The sequence below is a fragment of the Corythoichthys intestinalis genome, chromosome 6 (assembly GCF_030265065.1).
Source record: "Corythoichthys intestinalis isolate RoL2023-P3 chromosome 6, ASM3026506v1, whole genome shotgun sequence".
Taxonomy (NCBI): domain Eukaryota; kingdom Metazoa; phylum Chordata; class Actinopteri; order Syngnathiformes; family Syngnathidae; genus Corythoichthys; species Corythoichthys intestinalis.
In genome coordinates this window covers 48,534,088-48,557,703 of record NC_080400.1, presented here as the reverse complement: position 1 = coordinate 48,557,703, position 23,616 = coordinate 48,534,088, and the positions used below count along the sequence as shown (strand labels likewise).

General features: G+C 37.4%; 1 protein-coding gene across 7 annotated transcripts in view; it reads left to right on the top strand.

Moving 5' to 3' along the window:
• rap1gap2a (RAP1 GTPase activating protein 2a) overlaps positions 1 to 23,616 on the top strand; it is a 181,362-nt gene that overhangs the window by 132,137 nt on the left and 25,609 nt on the right. For 3 of the 7 annotated variants that reach the window (XM_057838384.1, XM_057838383.1, XM_057838381.1), the window contains 12 exons: positions 10,033 to 10,068; positions 18,753 to 18,785; positions 19,231 to 19,263; positions 19,371 to 19,592; positions 19,725 to 19,828; positions 20,223 to 20,301; positions 20,428 to 20,481; positions 21,063 to 21,146; positions 21,230 to 21,330; positions 22,989 to 23,118; positions 23,202 to 23,357; positions 23,448 to 23,519. In XM_057838384.1, the coding sequence (XP_057694367.1) occupies positions 10,033 to 10,068; positions 18,753 to 18,785; positions 19,231 to 19,263; positions 19,371 to 19,592; positions 19,725 to 19,828; positions 20,223 to 20,301; positions 20,428 to 20,481; positions 21,063 to 21,146; positions 21,230 to 21,330; positions 22,989 to 23,118; positions 23,202 to 23,357; positions 23,448 to 23,519 (1,104 nt within the window). Of the gene's footprint in view, positions 1 to 10,032; positions 10,069 to 11,847; positions 15,109 to 18,752; positions 18,786 to 19,230; positions 19,264 to 19,370; positions 19,593 to 19,724; positions 19,829 to 20,222; positions 20,302 to 20,427; positions 20,482 to 21,062; positions 21,147 to 21,229; positions 21,331 to 22,988; positions 23,119 to 23,201; positions 23,358 to 23,447; positions 23,520 to 23,616 lie in introns of those variants that run through there. The other 4 variants (XM_057838385.1, XM_057838382.1, XM_057838386.1 and 1 more) reach the window with 3 other exon arrangements.

Here is a 23,616-nt window from a genome sequence, read left to right as displayed (position 1 = left end):
TCCCTCAATCTCCCTTCCCTACGAGGCATGTCTATGTAATGAAATATAAATATTAAAAAAAAAAAAAAAAAAAGACTCCCTGGTGGCTTTTAGTTTTAAAGCTTTCTTAATTTCTTTCTCTCTCAATAACGATGGAGGTAGATTTGTGTTTTTATTATTCAATGGTGTTTTTATTATTCAATCAAAAAACAAAGTTACTTCTATCAAAAACAAAGTCGCTTCAATCAAAATACAGTATATACTTTTAATCCCAAAAAGTAGCTTCAATAAAAAAAAAAAAATGTTTTTGATTGCAATAATAAATTTGAGACAAAAAAAGCATTTAAAAACTATTTTTCATGATTGAAACAAATTTTTCCATTTAAGTAATGTTTTGCGTTTGGGCCACATTTTGGCTAGGACATTTGTGTCTTTATTATTCAATCAAATAAGTTGCTTCAAACAAAAAAATATATATAAAAAGAAAAACTGCACATGTGCCAATCACTGTTTACCAAAGCCTGAGAGGGTTTGAGTAGACTCACTATGAAGCTTTTAATAAAGCCAAGCATTTTCTAACTACTTTATTCTTGTTTAAAAATAATTCGGTGGGGCAGTAACATGTTTAAAACTTATCATAATTCTTACATTTTGAAGTGCTTGAAAACCATTTATAAATGATGAAAAGTGAAAAAACATGTCTTATATATATGTATCTTTTTTCCAATGTAAAATCTGAATAAATGCATTGAACACGCACAAAAAAAAGGGGGGGGGGGGCGCTACTTCGCGGTTTTCACTTATTGCGGCGGGTTCTGGTCCCCATTAACCGCGAAAAACGAGGGATCCCTGTATTTCTGAAAAGCTTTAAGAAGCAGGACTCATTCCCACCACTCGTCGGGCCGCTGTTGTGCCGACACCGGCCGTCAGCTCAAATCCAAGCCGAAAATAACGCGTCTCCGGCGGACGACGGGAGCGATGTGAGGCGCCCCCTCCATCCGAGAGCATGCCGCTTAATTTGACTCAACATTGTGTTTCTTCGTTTATATTACCGCTAAATACACAAGCTTGACGCCAATTTAACGGGAGCTATTTTTTTTCATGGGAGATTTGGCTAGCTCTGGCAGTGTTCAACGCAAGCTGCAACGAATGGCAGTAACTTTTTTATATCGCAAAATGTGAAAACGATTGAAACCATTACTCACCAAATTCAATCTGCTGGCAAATACAGGCAAGTGTGTATGCTGCGCTCTGGTCTGCCCCGATGTGGATAAGGCCTGCTTTTTGTTTTCGCAGCTATGCAATGCCACCCAAAGGCTCTCCGAGCACTCCATGTACAGTAAGGAGTGCGCGCGTTTGGAATAATGGAACGCACCTTGGCCCGATGATTGGTTCTCCTCAGCGAAGCATCTAGAAGGATTTGCTGACTGTCCAAGTGTGACATTTTTTAAAGAACCGATTTCTTAAGTGCTCAGTTTACGTACTAAGTTAATCACCTGATGATAATAATAATGTAACATTGATAATAGTCAACCGTTTTATCAGATTGAAATTCTTTATTTGTGGAAACTTATTGAACAACACGACTGCTATCTGCCGCAGCCAACGCACATATCTCCCCCGCCAGAACAAACGTAAACACGGAAGGCACGTCCCTCGCTCTCCCGCACCTCCCTCACCCCTCCACGTCATGCGGTGCATTCAGGAACACATGCTAACACCCTCGCCACATTATAACTCGATTCGTTACAATAATAATAATTAAATAAAACCTCCCGACCCCCCCTCCTCCTCCCAAAAAGAATTTCTCCTCGGATCTACGCAATTCACGTAGGTCGCCATTTTTTACTTCAAAACGGCGAATTTCGCCGAAAGGTGAGAGATTTTCATGCCTGAAGACAGTGTTTTTTGCATTGAAATAAGAGTGAAAAAGAGGGGGTCGTCTTATATTCGCGGTCTAGACGTTATACCTATTTACGGCGCTAGATGGCGCCAGATATCATTGAAGCGATGTTCTGTCACTACTGATCTCACCTACTCTCGTTTAACCAGTTTGCATTATTTTATTGCTGTTTTTCCTTATTCACATTTGTTTCAAGACTACAGTTACAGTTAGACTTCACTCAGATGGTTAATGCAGTTATTGCAAGTTTGTTGTTTTATCACAATAGATTGGTTTATTTACATTTCAAAAACCAGAAGCCATTCATTTATGAATGTGATTGCACTTTAGTTTACATATTTAAATGTGCAGATATTAAGATTTGAATGAGGCAAAATAACATGCTTTTTCTCTGAAATATATTGATACAATCATTTTTTTCAGATGTGCTATAATTGTTTTCTGTATAAAAATTAATTTGGTGTTCAAAAAGTCTTTTTTCAAACTTGAGTCTTGAAAAAGAGGGGGTCGTCTTATAATATGGGCCGTCATATATTCGGGCCCATACGGTATTTATTGAGCCTTGAGAATTTTAAAAATTGTAAAATGGCTTGTCTAACGTACAAGGTGTTACATGGACTCACCCCACCTCCCATGTTGGACTTTTTAAAACAAAAAAGGGGTCACTACGGTTGTAGGACCAGGGCCTTCTCTAGAGGGGACTGTGAGGTCCCAATCAGTAAAACATCGTATGTTCTTAAGTAGTTAAAATTGATTTGGCATTTAATATGAGAGGAAATGAGGGAAAATAAAAATTAGGAGATGGAGGTTGTGGTTATTGTTGTTTTTGTTAACTTTTATTTTGCAAAAAATGGAAAAAATACACTTTTGAATGAAAATCAGTTTTTGTATGTGGTACTGAAATAACTGTGCTAAAGATTTTCTTTGCATTTCAGTAGTAGTCAAAAAAAAATGAAAGAAAAAAAATAAATAAATAAAAATTTCAGGCTCCGTGGCGACCTTCACGTTTGAGGGTTCCGGCAAGAAATTCTAGCCACTTTCACCCTTGATCGCAACCCTTGTTATATTATCATATTTCACTCATAAAATTCCCAAAAAATCCAGCTGTGGCCATTCACAGCTGTGTTGACACTAGGTGATATGTGCTACATGGAGTTTTTGGATCGAAACAAGGTAAGTCTGCGATAATATCTCGTTAAAGTCACTGCGTCTCTAATTCTGCTCTCGCGTGCTCTCACCTCCAGATAGTTTTTTTTTTTTTTTTTTTTTTTTTGAATGCCCTCCTGTTCAAATTTTTTTTCTCCCAGAAAATTGAGATTTTAAGCTTTCCAATAATGTATCACACATGTATATCGGACAATTTTGAAAGTTTGCCAAATTGGGGGCCTCAGAGCGGAACTTCACCTGAATGTTTTCCACCATATATAGTTATTTTTATCATATACATCAGTTTTACAACTAGTACTTGATTATACTAAATCCATCCAAAAGGATGATATTGTCGATAAAGGTGTTATCTTCTTGACATTATCCTGGGTACGGATTTTGTATCCAAGCACTAAAAGGGTCATATGCTAACTTGTTCTTTTATGTTTTACCCTATCATTGTGCAACACCTTTTTGCTTGTGCAGTACTATAAATTATGTCACACCATCATGAATTTTAAAAGCATTCAACATCAGAGATGTTCCAACAATGCTTTTTCTTTCCTGCTGTGCAATTTGCATAGAGAGTGATGCAGCAATGACTTTAAGTATCTATGCGGGGCAGTCTTAATCAGTTGTCTGAAGGGGGCTGAATGTTGGGTTATTACACAGTATTTTATTTATTTATTTATTTTTAAGTAGGCATAGGCAAAGTGATTTAGGATGTGTAGGCCCAATGATTATTTTTAAGTTAAGTAATATTTTTTCAATGTGTTTATACGCAATCTACCACTGTATAGTGAAACACACTGTTCTGTTGGTTTCACTTAGAATCACATCTGTGTACCCAGATGTGATTCTAAGCGAAACCACACAATGCTAAACTATGATTTGTGTGCAGCATAGGCATGCTTTTGTTTATATGAAGAATAATGCACACTGGTGCAACCTGTTTTATGCCTTGACAAACATCTAGTCAAATGCCTGACTTGACTTTCCTGTTTAAAGCAGAGGCTTAATAAGATTAGACAGGGATTAAAAGTAGGCAAGAGAAAGCGATTGCATGTGAGATGGAGCTAAACCGATGATACAGCAGAAATATACATAGCATGTTTGTCCTGTAACTGCTGTCTTTGAGGTTTTTCCCCATTTGGATTCACAGAAAAAAAGCAAGTACTTAGTTGTTGGAAACAATTCAACAAAGGTTTTAAGGTAAGCTTGTCTTTTGTGTATACCCCTTTGTCGCTTGATCAGTATTTGAATTTTTTTACCTTGAAGTTTCAAAGATATAAACAATTACAATCTTGTAAAAAAAATTTTTAAAAAATAAAAAAAAATAAAAAATGAAAAAGGAAAAATGACTGCAAGAATGGCAAATTAAACTGGATTCACTGACAAAAATACATTACTGTTTTAAACACACTTTTGAATTAGGTGTCACATTTACACACTGGTTTTAGCACTGGGTCATGCTAGGTAGATGAATTTCTGAACAAGCCTTTGTGAAGGTTCATATAGAATAGATAAGCTCTGTAGTAGATGCATGACGAGAAGGACTGAATTACTATACTTTATTGTATGTATTGTAGTATACTATAGGAAAGTAAATTGTTACTGTGACAATGGTTTTAAAACAAGTTATGATTCAAGTAGGAAAAAAGCACCATCATATGATATACTCTCATATCGTATATAAGATATCATATCACGTAAATTTCATATACAATAAGATGCATTTTAACAGAAGACACTAATGGGGCAAGGTCTTGGTGTTCTTGCATGTCAATCCACTATGAATGAGTAACATGTCGCCATTAAAAGCCTATACATTTTTTTTATTTAGTTAGGTTCTCATTATATATAAGATGTCTAATAGATTTTATAAGATGCTATACATATTAGGGGTGTGTATTGCCCCATATCGGGCCATACGATTCGTATCACAATTCACAGGTCACGATTCGATTCGATCCCGATTAATCCCGATACTACACTTTAAGACAATTATTGCAATATTTTTATATCATTTAGGGAAAAAAAAAATCAAAATATATAAAAGTACATTTATATCAATTTATTCTTGGTACCTCATCCAGCACTGAAGTAAACATGTTTTTTTGTGTTTTATTTACGTTTCAACAGCATATGGCTTTCATTATAATATTTGTCCCAAACAATTATTTTTCTCCTGATTAATCTGCTGCCTTTTTAAAAAAAATTCTCAACCAGTCTAATATTTTTTTTCACTTTTTTTTTTTTTTTTTTAAACCAATCTTGCAATTAAATATTTGCTGACGATTATTAATTCACTAAAAATTGTAAAGTACAAATAAACATATAGGTAAAAATAATAAATATCAAAAATAAACAATGAGGTCAAATGCTGATGGCATTTGCTAGTGCAAAAGAAAGGAATGTAAACAGATTTAGAACACTGTGACTTCACTTTTCCAACAGGATTCAAAACAATTCTTACTTTCTCTTTTGGTGGTATGTCTATATTGTTCTAAGAGTGAGCACGAGCAAATGAATGTCACGTATCACTGAAGTACGTGAAAAAAAAATTAATGATGCACGTTGATACGACGCTACGACGGAGTATAAGGGCCAAATAAATAATTTCTTTAAAAAAAGATGACAAATTCTGTTGTACTACTGTATTGCTACGAGAAAAAAAGTGTCATTATTACGTAGGGGCAATGTTGCATAGCTATGAGCCGCTATGCACTTTACATACATGTACCTTTGCTGGGAGCTACAACAAAGCATTAGTATAAACTATTTTATTGATAATAATTTGATGTAGCTGAAGCAAAAATAATAAGGAATCGGTTGGAATCAGTTTCTAAAACACTTTTCTAAAACACAAGATGCTTTCAATATTGTTGATTTTAACGGAGGCGGCAACGCACTTTTTCGGCTACATTAGCCCCTAATACTCCATCATAAAACGCACATAAAGGAAACTTTAATAAAAAATGTCGTTAAATGGACGGCCAGCTTGTTGTCTCCTGTCGTCTTCCAAAATTATACCTGGGTGACGGCGCTTCAGATGTTCATTCATGGCCAGCATGCTGCCGCCCTGCTCCACACAACTGTGACACTCTCCTTTGTTTTGTTAAAATAAATCCATGCTTCGGCCACTCTGGTCATCATTTGTTTCAGTTGTACTTTAATTTTCTTTATAAAAATTAATTTGGTGTTCAAAAGGTCTTTTTTCAAACTTGAGTCTTGAAAAAGAGGGGGTCGTCTTATAATCAGATATGATTATAAGACGACCCCCTTTTTTCAAGACTAATATATATATATACATACAGTGGGCCAAATAAGTATTTAGTCAACCACTAATTGTGCAAGTTCTCCCACTTGAAAATATTGGAGAGGCCTGTAATTGTCAACATGGGTAAACCTCAACCATGAGAGACAGAATGTGGAAAAAAAAAAAACTGAAAATCACATTATTTTATTTTTTTAAGAATGTATTTGCAAATAATGGTGGAAAATAAGTATTTGGTCAATACCAAAAGTTCATCTCAATACTTTGTTATGTACCCTTTGTTGGCAATAACGGAGGCCAAACGTTTTCTGTAACTCTTCACAAGCTTTTCACACGGTGTTGCTGGTATTTTGGCCCATTCCTCTCCCACTCCTTTGTTGCCCTGGCTGTGTGTTTGGGATCATTGTCATGCTGAAAGACCCAGCCACATCTCATTTTCAATACCCTTGCTGATGGAAGGAGATTTTCACTCAAAATCTCTCCATACATGGCCCCATTCATTCTTTCCTTTACACAGATCTGTCGTCCTGGTCCCTTTGCAGAAAAAAAGCCCCAAAGCATGATGTTTCCAACCCATGCTTCACCGTGGGTATGTTGTTCTTCGAATGCAATTCAGGATTCTTTCTCCTCCAAACATGAGAACCTGTGTTTCTACCAAAATGTTCTATTTTGGTTTCATCTGACCATAACACATTCTCCCAGTCCTCTTCTGGATCATTCAAATGCTCTCTAGGGAACCGTAGACGGGCCTGGATGTGTACTGGCTTCAGCAGGGGGACACGTCTGGCAGTGCAGGATTTGAGTGCCTGGCGGCGGATTGTGTTACTGATAGTGGCCTTTGTTACTGTGGTCCCAGTTCTCTGTAGGTCAGTCATTTGGTCCCCCCGTGTGGTTCTGGGATTTTTGCTCACCATTCTTGTTATCATTTTGACGCCACGGGGTGAGATCTTGCATGGAGCCTCAGATCCAGGGAGATTATCAGTGGTCTTGTATGTCTTCCATTTTCTAATAATTGCTCCCACAGTTGATTTCTTTACACCAAGCATTTTACCTATTGCAGATTCAGTCTTCCCAGCCTGGTGCAGGTCTACAATTTTGTCTCTGGTGTCCTTTGACAGCTCCTTGGTCTTGGCCATAGTGAAGTTTGGAGTATGACTGCATGAGGTTGTGGATAGGTGTGTTTTATACCTATAATGAGTTAAAACAGGTGCCATTAATACAGGTAACGAGTGGAGCCTCGTTAGACCTCGTTGACAGGGAGAAATCTTGCTTGTTTGTAGGTGACAAAATACTTATTTTCCACTCTAATTTGGAAATAAATTCTTTAAAATTCAAACAATGTTATTTTCTGTTTTTTTTTTTTTTTTTTTACCACATTCTGTCTCTCATGGTTGAGGTTTACCCATGTTGCCAATTACAGGCCTCTCTAATCTTTTCAAGTAGGAGAACTTGCACAATTGGTGGTTGACTAAATACTTATTTGCCCCACTGTATATACATATATTTAAAAAAAAAATAAAAATCTTTGTCTCGCCCACCCGGGCGGTATGGTCTCTCCTTTCAAGCTCAGGTCCTCTGGGAGCTTGAAGGTTCTGCTCAGGATCTTAGCTGTCCCTAGGATTGCACTCTTCTGAAAGGAGATGTCGGACGTTGTTCCTGGTATCTGCTGGAACCATGCACCCAGCTTGGGGGTTATTGCCCCTAGTGTCCCAATCACTACTGGCACCACTGTTGCCTTCACTCCCCACATTTCTCCAACTCCTCCTTCAACCCTTGATATTTCTCCAGCTTTTCGTGTTCTTTTTTCCTGATGTTGCTATTGCTCGGGATTGCTACATCTATCACTACTGCTGTCTTCTGATGTTTATCCACCACCACTATGTCAGGCTATTTGGCCATCACCAGTTTGTCTGTCTGGATCTGGAAGCCCCACAGGATCTTGGCTCGGTTGTTCCCGACCACCTTTGGAGGTGTCGCCCACCTTGACTCTGGGGTCTCAAGTCCGTACTCGGCACAGATGTTCCTGTACACTTGTGCCTCATCAATCTCTAACTATGATAACAAGTTCCTGTTGCGGATATTAGAACACTGAGCTAGTAGTTGTTTCTTGGTCAGTGTGGATGTGGGATTTCGAAGTAATCATTCCTCCCACAATCTCTGCATGTACCCCCTTTCGCCGAGGTTGCTGCTGTAGGGCAAACTCGCGAGATGTTGTTGTTACTTCAGCAGAGGGCAAGGCAAAGCAAATGCGCACTGCCTACAAGTGGACGGGAGTAGAAATGCAGCCATTCTACTGTTTATTTTCACCAAAAACACGTGTGAGGATCGGTAGAGGCAGATTTTGAATCGATACAAGAATTGCGTGATATAATATCGCAATATATCTCAGAATCAAGATTTTTTTTTAACACCCTTAATGCATATGATACAGTGGGGAGAACAAGTATTTGATACACTGCCAATGGGTTTTCAAATACTTGTTCTCCCCACTGTATGTCTCAAACTGAACAGCAAAGCGGGAAGATTTCTGTCAAGTGCTTTGTAAAATATGTATCTTCAATTCCTGTGTTACCACCATTCCACAGCTCCTGTGAATGACTCCAGATTTAATAATGCAAGAAAACAACCAACTTTCCATTAAACTTTTATGCTTTAGGTTGTCATCTTGGTGTCATTTTTTTTCTTGGACTTGATTCCCACACGTCTTGGTCTCTCTTTGAGTTCTGGTCTCGAGTACAACACTATGACTCCAATCTCCATCCTGTCTATCCTGTTAATTTTAACCCTCTGATAAAATAGTTGGTAGAAGGTGAAGGGAGCAGTGATAGATTTATGATATTTCAGCGGAAGCAATTTCAGGTAACACTGGTTTTTATTGCTGCTCTCAAAATGTTGTAATCGAAAGGTTTTTACTGCTGGAATCATTCAAATGGTTGTAAAATGTCTTTGAAGACGTTTTTCTGTCTTGAGGAACAATACAATTTGAGGGTATTATTTTAACTTATTTTGGTGTCACACACTTTTGTTCTTCAGAGTGTGCAGTGTGTCATGGTTGTTCAAAGGCAGTGTGTGAGTGCTCCGTAAAGTGTTCAGGAAATAATTTTGTCCTGTGAAAAGACGATTTTTGAACATATACATTTTTGTGCACATAACTGCAGTAGTATGCATAATGATGTATGATATGTGGATCTTAAGGCTATTTAGTGTCACTGTTGAGGGCACAGTGAATTCATATGTATGGAATAAAAAAACAAGGAAAATTAAAAAAATATATATAATAATAATTTCAGGCTTCAAACACAACACATAAGAAAATACAATGCAGGTCTAGATGTCCCTGAGATTTGGTGGGGACACACTTCACTTCACACCTGCATAAACACGTGGGTTAGGCAATTTTGACCCTCACAGCTTGATTATGTGACAAGGTGGAAATCACTGGGAGAAGGATGTGTAAATGCATTTATGGAAGCACACATACAGTACAACACTCACTCTGTCACTCTCTGAAAATCATTTTGTTGTTTATAAACTATTTTTCTTAATGTGGTACTATTTTGTCAAAATGATTAACGATATATTAATGATTATCATTATTTGTAAGACTAAAACTAGTTGTTCTCTACTCAAATTGGACTAAAATGATCACATACTAGTATATGACTGAAATGGACTTAAACTAAAATGGCTATCAACATATCTAAAATATTTTGTTTGTTTTTTTCAGTCAGCGGAATTCTTCGACATGTTGGAGAGGATGCAGGTATGAGTTCCTATTCTTCTAAGACTGCTTTATTAGTGCATCTACCGTAGTTTCAAAACCACACATAATGGACTAAGGTATTGGGACATGGTTCTATATTAATAAATCACTTAAACAGATTGGAACAAATGACTTCATATCCCTGACTCTTTTTTACAAAGCATACAAGATGCAGTACAAGTACAGTATACGGACCGCTACTGTAGTTACAAATTTGTGGAAACAGCTTGGAGGAGCCCTGTATGTGTTATAAAATGCTCAAAGAAAGGCTGTCTTCAAATGTGTATGGTGAGAAGGAATTTCTTCCATTTAGCCCGGCTTACTAATAATTTATTTCATATAGTGTAGGCATATGCCTTTCATTTCCTTTCATCACTGAATTGCCACAGATGCGCAGAAGCAGCAACTCACACCACAATGGCGAACCAATACAACATGAATTTAATATATGTAATTTAATATATGTGATCATGTCTGACTGCCTCATGTCTCTGGCCAAAATCCAGGGAAACATAGAAAGATTAGACAAATGTTAATTCAATCAGTCTATGCTAACCAGATGGGTGCAGTCGCTTGCTTTGACTGGACAATTAACATGCAGGAAGCAATGGATAGCCCTACCGCAACTTCTCATTCTTCTCTATATGGAATTTATTGATTTTTTTTCTCCCTTACTTTGACCCTTTTGTTCTCACAATGGGCTCCCAAGGGCAGAGGCTCCGAAAAGTGTGAGCACAGATGGGGGCATAAAATAAAGGCGAGGAGTGGGTGTGGGAGGTGGAGAAGGAAAGAGATGGTTGGACAAAACATGAAAGAGAAGGAGAATGGAACAAGTGACTGAAATAGAAAAGGGGGATTTTGCAGGTTCTTTCAGATGTTAAAATGTTCAAAGGATTAAGCACCGTAAACATACCATAGAAGATAGTCACTACTAATACAGTAAGCTTAAGAATAGCAGCATATCCTACATTGGTTAACAGGTGAGATGAAGGTCAATGTAAGATACAGTAAATGTACCGTACTTTGTCACGTGCTGTTCTCTTCATGTAACCTATCTCTGACAGGAGCGTGTGGCCACTGTCTCACACCTAGGGAAATTTACCTTCCATGTTTTTAGTTACTCTTTGAACTTAGCCTTTTACTATAGATATTAACCACCTAAATATCTTATTACACGGCCTAAATAACCAACCACAACAGGCAAGAGCAGGAAATAAGGCTACTATTAAACTTGCATCATGAGTGTTATAGTTAAAAATTTGTCTCGTGAAAAGTATTCCTTGAAATGTTGTGTTATCAAAATATTGAATGTACAGTATGCAAGTGCTATACATCATACAAAAGAAATCCATATTTATTTGCTCTTTCTTGAGCAAATATGAGAGGGCAGTTGTGCTATCATTAATAAACAACAAGCTTAAAATATATTCAAGTACATAACGAAATTCAGTTGTTGTTGTTGTTTTTAATAAAGATTATACCATTGACAGTATTTGTAAATCTGCAATATGTTTAGACCACTTAATTTCCTTTTTTTTTTTATTCATGGAAGGGGGGGAAATAATGTTTGACTAATGTGCATATTTAATAAAAGTATAATAAAAGTAATAAAATAATAGTAATAATAAGAGTAATAAAAGTAAGTAGCCATTATAATTATGAATATGTACAACCCCTAGCAAAAAGTATATAATCACCAGTCTCGGACGAGCACTCACTCAGACATTTTATCATGTAGAACAAACTCAGATAAAAAAGCTTTATAAAAATAATGAATTACTTCAAAAGTGCAACTCTTTAGCATTCAGAAACACTAAAAGAAATGAATTAAAACATTGTGGTGGTTAGTAAATGTTTGCCTGGCACAGCCAGACTATTCTCCTTGTATTTTTCAAACACTGTGAGAAATAGTCTGGGACCCAGCCCATTAACGGCCTCTCAAGCAAGGTACAAAATCAATCGTCCAATCAGATTCGTTTATTTGCGTGGTGTATTCTTAACGAGTAACATCTTTCTTGCACGCCGAAAGTCGTGTCTACAACAACACAGATGGCGAACGGGAGAGCCGAGAATATGTTCCAATCCGCGGTAAAACCAGTTTTACATTACCAAAAACACATCAAAACAAGTCATTGACAACAGTCAACATGGCTCGCGCTAGCCATGTTGAATAAACTTCTCCATTCTCCGCTCACGCTAATTACTTGTCGCTTTAACAACGTCACGTCTGCCCGTCGCTGATTGGTCCACTCCGTTGTCTGTTTGCTGTGGCTTGCTCCGCCCTCGGAATTTGATCCGCCGGACGGTCGCCGGACTCAATCGCTGGAAAGGCGGTGAGTCTGGTATACCAGGCAAAGTAAATGTTACTTTTATAGAACAAGTGCAGGGAAATATATTAGTATATGGAATCACTCCATTTTGAGGAAAAAATATGGAATCATGAGAAACAAACAAAGAAATAACAATCAAAACACATCTCTAGTATTTAGTAGCACCACCTCTAGCTTTCATGACAGCTTGCAGTCTCTGAGGCATGGACTTCATGAGTATATTCTTCATCAATTTGGTGCCAACTCTCTTTAATTGCAGTTGCCAGGTCATCATGCAAGTCGGAGCCTTGGTGTGGACCATTTTTTTCAATTTCCACCACAGGTTTTCAATAGGGTTGAGATCTGGGCTATTTGCAGGCCTTGACATTGACTGGATGAGTCTTTCTCCAAGGAATGCTTTAACAGTTTTAGCTCTCTTGACACCTTGTCCAATGCAGATTATTGACTCTTGACTAGGTGATTATGCTGGAACTTTTTTTTGTCTCTATTTTGTTCTCCTCAGAATGGAGTGATTCCATATATATTTCCCTGCAATTGCTCTATAAAATTAACATTTACTGACTACCACAATGTTTTTATTAATTTCTTTTAGTGTTTCTGAATGCTAAACAGTTGCACTTTTGAAGTAATTCAATATTTTTTCAAGCTTTTTATCTGTGTTTATCTACATGATAAAATGTCTGAGTGAGTGCTCGCCAAAGACTGGTGATTCCATACTTTTTGCTATGGGTTGTATAAATAAGGGAATATAACATAAATACAAATATGACTACATTGCTCCATGATTTATTTTCTAATTTGTCCATGTTCTAAGACCCCAGAATTGTTGTCATCCTCCATTTAGTATGTAAAATACTAGAAAGTGACAGACAGCATATGGAAAAACTGACCAATATGTAGCCCAATGACTTTCTTTCTGGTGTGTAGTAATCCCTTTGATGAAGGTTCCCTTTTGAACGCTATAGTTTACAAATGATAAAAGGATATATGAAATACTGTAATTGTAGTGGATGCAAAGACGGGTATGGTCTAAATCAGGGGCCTGCAAGTCATGTCCTTAAGAGCCGCTATCCAGCTTGTTTTCCATGTCTCCCTCCTTTGCCACACCTGAATCAATTGATCAGTTCATCAGCAAGCTCTGAAGGATTCTGATAATTTTATTCAGGTGTGTTAAAGGAGGGAGACGTGAAAACTAAATGCTCAAGTACAGGGTGATAAGAGAATGACAGCAAATCAATGCAGCCAAATGATCAAATAGCCTATTACAAACCAAGAACTGTGGCCTCCATCCATCTTTGCCGAACTTTGCCAAACATGTATCCATGCTGTATTAGGAACTGTGTGTTTAAATTCTGCTTTGATACTAAAGGATGGTGCTGATGAAGGTCACATTTTTGGACCTCATTAATTTTTTTCCCTTTTCTATTCCCCTGCTTCCCACCGCTTCCTCCCTCCTCTTCTTTGTCTTGGTCTGAGACAGAAAATTGAATTCTCTTAAGAGCGCCTTTGTGATCAGTTTTCTATTGTGGACAATGGCTCCCCTGTGACTGTTACAGCTGGTCTCTCAATATGCCCACCGACAAACACGTACACACCATTGCCGACATACAAGCATGTACATTTATTTATGACTATAGTGGCATTGATGGATAGTAAATTGTCAGCTTTTAGAACTTGCTTGGTGTTCCTATAGACAAAATGTTCCTCTCAGCAATGATTAAATTCCAGACTGGTATTTCATGTTGCATGTATTGTTATGTATTTATCCATTGTAATGTATATCACTTACTGGCCACAGCAAGTAATATAAATTAATGGGGGATTTATTTTACGAGTCATATCGTAACCATTGCATCTAGATAGATCTCTTTGGCAATTCTAAATGAGAGACCATATCAACACAATTTACCGTAGTCTTTTTAAGGGCCTTATTTAATTCTATTTTATTTTTTCAGGTAAAACCCCAAGTAAAATGTACGCAGTGTGTAAACAAGCACACACTTTACTGAAAATCTGATATAGTATGCCTTTGTTTTGCTGATGTCCCAACTAGGTTGTCAATTGCTGATGGGAACATTTATCACGGCTGGATTCTGAGCTGAGCGTGAGAGGATGACTAAGCGTCTCTACTACCTGCCTGTGTGTTTGTGTGTTGAGAAAAGAACATGACCATGGATGACTAACTTTGTTTTCATTCGACAATTAAAAAAAAAAAAAAAAAAAAAAAAGTCTGAACAAACAACGGGTATTCGTGTATAGAATATAAATTTCATCTGTGAATTAACTATTTGATCATTTGGCTGCGTTGATTTTGACAAAGTTGCCACAGGCTTGTTAATGTTTTCTAGCAAAATCCATGCCATAGTCATGAGAAGTTCTTAAACTACTGAATTGTTCACGCCGATGCATTTGTTAATTGGAACCATCCACCAGCTGGTCCCATCCCAGTTAGTACAACACGCCTGTTCTCTAATGAAGGACATGTGCAATCAGTGACACAAATAAAAGGAAACGGACGATCAGAAGAGAAGCGTATTAGACAACCAGCCAGCCAGTAAGAATGTCTCATAGGAACATATTTTTGTTCTAATTATTGTTGGTTTTAAAATATTCTGATAGTAGCTGTGTAAAAATTGAGGTGTGACTTGATTTAGTTATGAGCAATTTGTTTGACGTTCGTTGCAGGGTTGTAGTCTGCTCCCAGGAAAAGGTAAGTTGGGATGAGAGCAAATGAATAATAATATAATAAGGAAAATAACAAGTACAAAAGAAAGGCATTTTTGTTTTAATTTAAATACTATGGAAAAAATACTTTGTTTTAACCACTTTCACCCCAAAGTGTTCAAGTAACTTGTTCAATCATTCACCATCTGTTCCATTTGTGTCACGAGGGTCGGAGGGATGCTAGAGCCAATCCCATCCAAATATGGGCAGTAGGCGGGTTACACCCTGAATTTGTTGCCAGTGAATCCCAGGGCACAAGGAAACAACCAACCATTCATGCACACACTCAGTACTGAGGGATAATCTGAAGTGGTCAAGTAACATGTTCATCTCTTAACTAAAAAAATTAATAAAAACTTGTTGTGGATGCAACAATGGGTATGTTCTAGATAGGGTTGGGCATCGTTTGAAATTGAACGATTCTGATTCCACGTTTCGATTCCAGTTCCAAACCATTATCGATTCCAATTCTTTTTATAGGCAGGGTCAAAAAAGAAATGCATAGTTTACAGTATATTACCGTATTGACCCGGATATAAGACAGTGTTTTTTGCATTGAAATAAAACTGAAAAAGTGGGGGTCGTCTTATATCCGCGGTCTAGAATTTATACCCATTCACGACGCTAGATGGCGCCAGATATCATTGAAGTGATGTTCTGTCCTGACACATCTCAGCTACTCTCAAGTTTAACCAGTTTGCATTATTTTATTGCAATGTTTTTCCATATTCAGATTTGTTTCAAGACTACATTTACAGTTAGACTTCACTTTAATGGTTAATGGAGTTATTGCAATTTTGTTGTTTTATCACGATAGATTGGTTTATTTACATTTCAAAAACCAGAAGCCATTCATTTACGAATGTGATTGCACTTAAATTTACATATTTAAATGTTCAGATATTAAGATTTGAATGAGGCAACATAACATGCTTTTTCTCTCAAATATATTGTTATACTCATTTGTTTCAAATGTACTGTAAGTATTTTCTGTATAAAAATTAATTTGGCGTTCACTTTTTTCAAACTTAAGTCTTGAAAAAAAGGGGGTTGACTTATAATAAGGGCAGTCTTATATTCGGGCCAATACAGTAATTTCTTCTCAATGATTGTTTAAAAATTATATGAACTTTCAATGAACTATGAGTTTATCACAGGGCAATTTCAACTTGTATATAAATATCAGTCTTTGAACTTTAAGTTTCTTTTCACAGGAGTGCACTTTCACAAAGATGTTTATTTTTGAAAAGCTTACAGAGAAAACATTTACACATATTCTTTTGCGTATGTTTTACAGTGTCTTATGCTGCAGGCATTTTTACATGTTATTGAGCTCCCACTGATGGGCTAACCTGGTGCAGAATATGAAACAAACAAAAAAACAAATTGTAAAACCCAGTCAAGATTAGCAGCGGGTATAGTATAAAATCAGAAACCGTTTTTGTTGAGGAAAATGATCATATCTGCCTACTCAGGCAGTAAGCGTGAGTGTTCTGGACAGATAGTGTCTCCTGCAGTGGAGAACACATTCCCTTGGTGTAGATGAAGCTTGAACGCATAAATATGAGAAAGCGAGAAAAAGTTGCAAATATTATGTTAGGGGTAAGGTAGCTGTGATCCGCTACGAACTTTACATACACTACGTGTACCTTAGCTGGGAGCTACGACGAAGCATTAGTATAATTTTTTCCATTGATTATAATTTAATGTAGATGAGGCAAAATAATAGGAATTTCCTTATTTGTAAAACCGATTCTAAAACAAAAGATGCTTTTAATACTGTTGATTTAACAGAGGCGGGACTGTGCTTCGTAAAGTACATACTTACTTATATAGCTACATTAGCCCGATGTAATAATACGACTTATTCTCTTACTATTCCATCAATAATTTACCGCTTGATTCGGGGTCAGACGCGGGGGCAGCAGAAGACAGACGTAATTCATTGTTTTACATACCTGGTTCTGACTGGTTAGAGGACCGGCACAGCGTGTCAAATACGTGTCAGCTATGCACTACTCAGCACTTGTATTCCATAAAGCCGGCCATATCTAATCATATTGGTTGTGCAGCCACCTTTGCACGATATAGTTTTGTTGCAAATGTTGCACTGAGCTGACTGGTCATTTTTCTTTGTGAAGTTGAAATCAAGTTGCAATGCACAAACACACGCTTCATGTGGCTTTTTCGTGTTCGGCAGCTATTTTCTTCCGATCGGCGGTCAGGGCACCGAAACAAGGAATCGAAATTTAAAAATTCAAATGATTCCGCGAGCATCGGAGTATTAGTCCCAGATCCCATCGATGCTCGATGCCCAACCATAATTATAAATGGCATCAGCAAGCAGATGCTATTGTTATCTAATGCTGGAGTTTAACTGCATGGTTCAAGTGAAAAATAATTCTGATTACTGTGATTTTATATGAGACGATACTTTTTCCTCCCTTTGAACCTTGCGGTGTTATAGTCCAACATGCCTTATTGATGGATTCTTTTTTTTTATTCAGGCTAATGAACAGCAATTCTGTTGGTGGAAATATACCATAATACTGTACATTGTGGACACTTGCAGCTTATAGTCCAGTGCAGTGTATATATGAACAAATACAGTTATCTTGTAAAATTTGGTGAATGTGACTTATAGTCAGGTGTACACTGTAGGTAAAAATTACTGTAATTCTCTTCACGACCCACCCCCGCTCTCTAGTTGCACAGTTCAAGTATTTAAATTGTTACTGGATAAAAAATGTACTGTATATGATATAAGAGAAATGCATGGATCAGTGGGGGGGGGGGGGGGGGGGTTAGGTGTGTAACATTTAATGTACTGTTATTAACATCTACAGTGGGGCAAATAAGTATTTAGTCAACCACTAATTGTGCAAGTTCTCCCTCTTGAAAATATTAGAGTGGCCTGTAATTGTCAACATGGTAAAACCTCAACCATGAGAGACAGAATGTGGGGAAAAAAACGGTCCTGGAGTGGCCCAGCTAGTCTCCAGATCTCAGCCCCATAGAAAATCTGTGGAGGGAGTTGAAAGTCCGTGTTGCCCAACGACAGCCCCAAAACATCACTGCTCTAGAGATCTGCATGGAGGAATGGGCCAAAATACCAGCAACAGTTTGTGAAAAGCTTGTGAAGAGTTACAGAAAATGTTTGGCCTCCGTTATTGCCAACATAGCGTACATAACAAAGTATCGAGATTAACTTTTGTTATTGACCAAATACTTATTTTCCACCATGATCTGAAAATAATTTAAAAATCAAACAATGTGATTTTTCTGTTTGTTTTTTTTTTCTCCATTCTGTCTCTCGTGGTTGAGGTTTAGCCATGTTGACAAAATACAGGCCCCTCTAATATTTTCAAGTGGGAGAACTTGCACAATTAGTGGTTGACTAAATAATTATTTGCCCCACTGTATATTGTCATTGCCTGATGTTGATGGGTTCTCAGACTTAGAATGTAAATCAAGCCTGAGAACGCTTCCTAAATAACAAAAACAATTTTTAAAAACCGTTGCTTGCAAACAAACTTAAGATAATACTCCTTGAGATTTAATAATTTGCATCATTCCATATTAACCTTTGATTTATGTGCTTTTCCGTCCTATTGCTGCAAACGGATTCAGGTCCCTAAAGTTGAGGAGACCAAAAAATGGAAGGTGTGACCAGTTAGCAGACATTCTCACACTCATCAGTTTGTGTTGTGATGTCCCTCTTTTATGTGTTTGTCTGCTTTCTTTCTACTCTCATGGCTTTCACATTATAAAGTCAATTGTCTTTTGATCTACCTGAATAAGTTGAGGCAACTCCCGCTGTTTATTGATTTGCAACAATCGCCGTTATTGCAGATTCAAAAGGATTACTCAGCAGAATTTGGAGGTTGTACAGCTTTAAGGCTGTATTGATAATTTCAACTGTTAAAGCCACCATAAATTATGTCTGCTAGAGCATGCATTTAAGGTTATCGCGTTCATTGCCTGAACTTTAGTTTTAACTTTAAACATTGGATATTTTTTGTTGCCATTGGTTGAGCTCTCATTTCCTGTATCTGTATTGTGTTGCATGTATGAAGAAGTACAATCAACTGTATCTTATCATTCACAGGATGACTATATTCCCTACCCACGGATAGAAGATGTGAGTACGACCATTCACTTAATGCATTACATGATCAATATTTGTGCCTGATTGTATTGATCATCATGCAGTTAATTTGTTCAAATTTTTGTTGTTTTTTTTTTAAGGTCCTGGAGAAAGGTGGCCCATATCCCCAGGTAATCTTGCCACAATTTGGTGGCTACTGGATCGAAGATGCGGATGCACCAGCCGGAACGCCCTCATCTTCAGAGTCCAGTTTCTGTGAAGAAGAGGATGGAGGAGAGGGCATGAGTCCTGATGAAGGACACTGCTACCGTCTGGAGTGCAACAGTACAGCTCGAGCCTACCGCAAACACTTTTTGGGCAAGGTGTGTGTTTTCTTCTCCTAACATTCGACAGCATGTTTCAGTATATGGACCAGCTAGTTGTGAAAATGTGGTGAAATGTATACAACACTGCAACAAATAACTTGTTTTCTTTCTAAATATGTCTTTGTTCAGGAGCACATGAACTACTACTGCACTGGCAGCAGCATAGGGAACCTCATCATGTCCCTGAAGCATGAGGAGGTAGAGGGGCAAGAATTATTGCGCATCATGCTCAGGTAAAAACGTTAATTGGGCTCATTAATAAAATGATGCTATTAGAAAATGTATTTAATTATTAAATATTGTGGTTGTAGTTTGCATTGGTCTAGAACAGTGGTAATTCCTAATGAGCTGTGACTAACATTTTGTTTAGAATTCACTAGTCAAGTAAGAGCTCTTTGCATGATGCATTACAGTTCCACACCTCTTTATAAAGAATGATTTTGGTTTAACTCTTGCTTTGGATATCATATTGTTACTTTTGTCTGGTAAGTGTGTATAGTTCGGTTTCATTGGTCATTAAACTCTACTTTCTATTCAAAATTAAATGACAAAGGTAATGGGTCATTTATTAATACTTTGTTAAATTATGGTCTCCTTTTAAGAAAGGTTTCTGTCATTCTATTGCAGGTCAAGGACCAACACTGTCCATGATAGAATATCGTTGGCAGGTCTTAACCAGCTTCCCAGTGTACCTCAGATTGCGAAAGTAATATAAACACCCATTGTCTACATTACTATTATATCCATCACACAAGTGTCATTCATTTGAGCTTTACACACGAAAATATAATTAACTTTTTATACTTATGTTTTTGTTATACTTATGTTTCAGCTTTTGTGTGAAGATGCTACAGGATTAAAATTTAACCCAGCTCTTTACCCTCGAGTAAGTTTTTTTCCCCAAATTCTCACATCGCAATATTAACTTGTACATCATTAATACTGATGAACCCATGTGATTGTGCTCGCACCTAATCATATTTTAATAGGGCTTCCCTGAGATATCATGTCCGCTTTTTGATTACTCTTAAAATGCAGCTCTTCACTAGCTTTTCAATGCTCCCTGACTTAAGTAGAAGGGTGAAGTGCATCCTGAATGTTTTTATATTCTATCCCTTATAAACCACCTACCTCACTAACATCTGCCGTTCTCAATGAGAGCATTATTCCAATGGATTGATGCTCAACCAAAAAATTGAAACAGTAGATTGATTTCAATCCTTTGTAAGGCTCGTGGAGAGCTATGATGGAGCTTGCCTGTGGCCAAGTGCCTCAGGGAGGGAAACATACCATCTGCGTCTTGGTGCATAAGACACAGCGATGAGAGCCCTGGTCTCGCTGGGGGCTGTGAGAATTTGTTGCAAGTCAGGCTGACGCAATAAGAGCCAACTAAAGCTGCCCCTGAGACATGTTAGAGAAGACAACATGTTTTCTACAGTGTAGAATAACGGTTTTGTTTTTGCACAGGGATCTCAGTTGATCGTAGCTTACGATGAGCATGAAGTTAACAACACCTTCAAATTTGGAGTGATATACCAAAAATTTGGACAGGTGAGTGATCATACTAATGCCGCGGCTTCATTTGCGTTCTCTTGTATACAGAGTTGTGTCACTGATGCTTCTTTTCCATTCAGACATCTGAGGAAGAGTTGTTTGGGAATAACGAAGAGACTCCAGCATTCAAAGAGTTTCTCAGTATACTCGGTGACAACATTGAACTTCAGGACTTTAAGGGGTGAGATGTGATGGAAAGCACTTGAACAGAGACGATACAAGAGAGGAAAAGGTCAAATGTTTCTATAAACCCTAAATGTAACATAAATAAGTAAAATGATCTCAAAGAAAGTGGGTGTAAAACAGGTTTTAATGGCTACAATAACCATTAAAGTGCTATTTTGGACTGCCGTCTGCAACCATTTTGAACTACTAAGTGAACCTCACAGAAAGTGAGCAGTGTGTGTTTCATTGTCATAAATTGCTTTTCATAATGGATTTAATCAGTATAATTGCTCTCTAGCTGGCATGGTCATTCACATTTACATTATGGCAAACATCTGTGAATGCTTTCTACTGGGTTTTGCATTGCCTTTGGATTTTTTTAATTATATATGGCGGAAAACACTCAGGTGACTTGAAGTTCCGCTCTGAGACCCCCGATTTGGCCAACTTTCAAAATTGTCGGATATGCATGTGTGATACATCATTGGAAAGCTTAAAATCGCAATTTTCTGGGGGAAGAAAAATTTTGAACAGGAGGGCATTTTGAAATTTAAAAAAAAAAAATTTTAAACGGCAAAACCATAACTGGAGGTGAGAGCCCGCGAAAGCAGAATTAAAGACTCCATGATTTTAGCGAGATATTATCACGTACTTACTTACTTTTCGATCCAAAAACTCCATGTAGCATGTATCATCGAGTGTCAAGACACAGATGTGAATGGCCACAGCTTGATTTTGGGGGATTTTATGGGTGAAAAATGGTAAAATGACAACGGTCGCCATGCATAAATCACAGACATCAAGGAGTGGTCGAGATTCCCCCCCCCCCAGTTTTTCTTTGTTTGGATCGATTATTTTTCATCTAACATATCGGGGAAAATGCGACAGTGACAAAAAAAATACAGTTAAGCGATAGTTGTGAGATAGATATCAGTGACTTTTTTACAGACACCATTTTTTTCATTGTGACATAATTTTTTTTAAAGTTTAAAATATGCGAGTGAATAATTTTTAAAGTCATTTTTTCTTTTAGACGAAATATTAGACATCGAATAATGATTCTAAGCTAAAAATGACAGACATTTTGAATAATATAATTTCTTTTTACGGCTGGGTTGAAACCAAAGCGGTTGCACGACGTCTGTAAACGGGGGTTTCCAGGGTAAAAAGCATAAATTAAAAATAGTTTGAGGGCTTAATGCGCCATGAATCTGCTATGGCGGCATATTGTTCTATCAAACACAACAGTTGTTTCGGCTTAAAATACAGCAGTTTCTTTTCAAGAGGAGTGCAAGAGCAGAAACTGCTTTTTCAGTCTTGTCTGTGTTTTCAGCCATATACACACATATATATATATATATATATATATATATATATATATATATATAATTATTGGAAGTGAAGGATTTGTAACCGCAAAAATGAATGGTTGAAAAAGATGCTCATAATTTTGCATTATGCACTGGGAAATGGCCATTGCTGTCCGCTCAAATGGAAGCATCAAAATGTCTAAAATATGTTGGTCGGATAAAGAATTTATTGGAATATGGGGTTGAACCCAATAGCTGATTAATTATAAAGTATGATTTGTGTTTGAGTATCTATATTAATAGTGCACTTAATACTGTCATAATTGTGTTGTCGTGACTGATGTGCCTGTATATACTGTTGCAGATTCCGTGGGGGGCTGGACGTGTCCCATGGACAGACAGGGACTGAATCTGTGTATACAGTTTTTAGACAAAGGGAGGTTATGTTCCATGTGTCAACCAAGCTTCCTTTCACTGATGGCGATGTACAGCAGGTACTTGGGTTTAACCGCTTAATCTCAAAGCATGAACACTACAGTGTGTTTGAGAACTGGCATTTCATCCTCTGCCACATCAGCTTCAGAGGAAAAGGCACATAGGAAATGACATCGTAGCAGCAGTTTTCCAAGAAGAGCCCACACCTTTTGTTCCTGACATAATTGCCTCCAACTTTCTGCATGCATATGTGTTGGTTCAGGTTGAGAACCCATGCACGGAGAACACAACATATAAGGTAAAAGTTCTCACATAATAACTTAGTTTTACAATGTGCTTGTAAATCCACCAGATACCCTCCAAACGTTTCAATTAATCATCTTAACAGGTATCTGTCACTGCGAGAGAGGATGTACCTCCCTTTGGACCCGCCCTGCCAAACCCAGCTGTCTTTAAAAAGGTGGGTTAATGGTTAGTAAAAATCTGAATAGCGTACCACACGTAACACGTCACCTTTGCTCATTAATATTCATGGTGTTAGCTACTGTTGCTGGGCG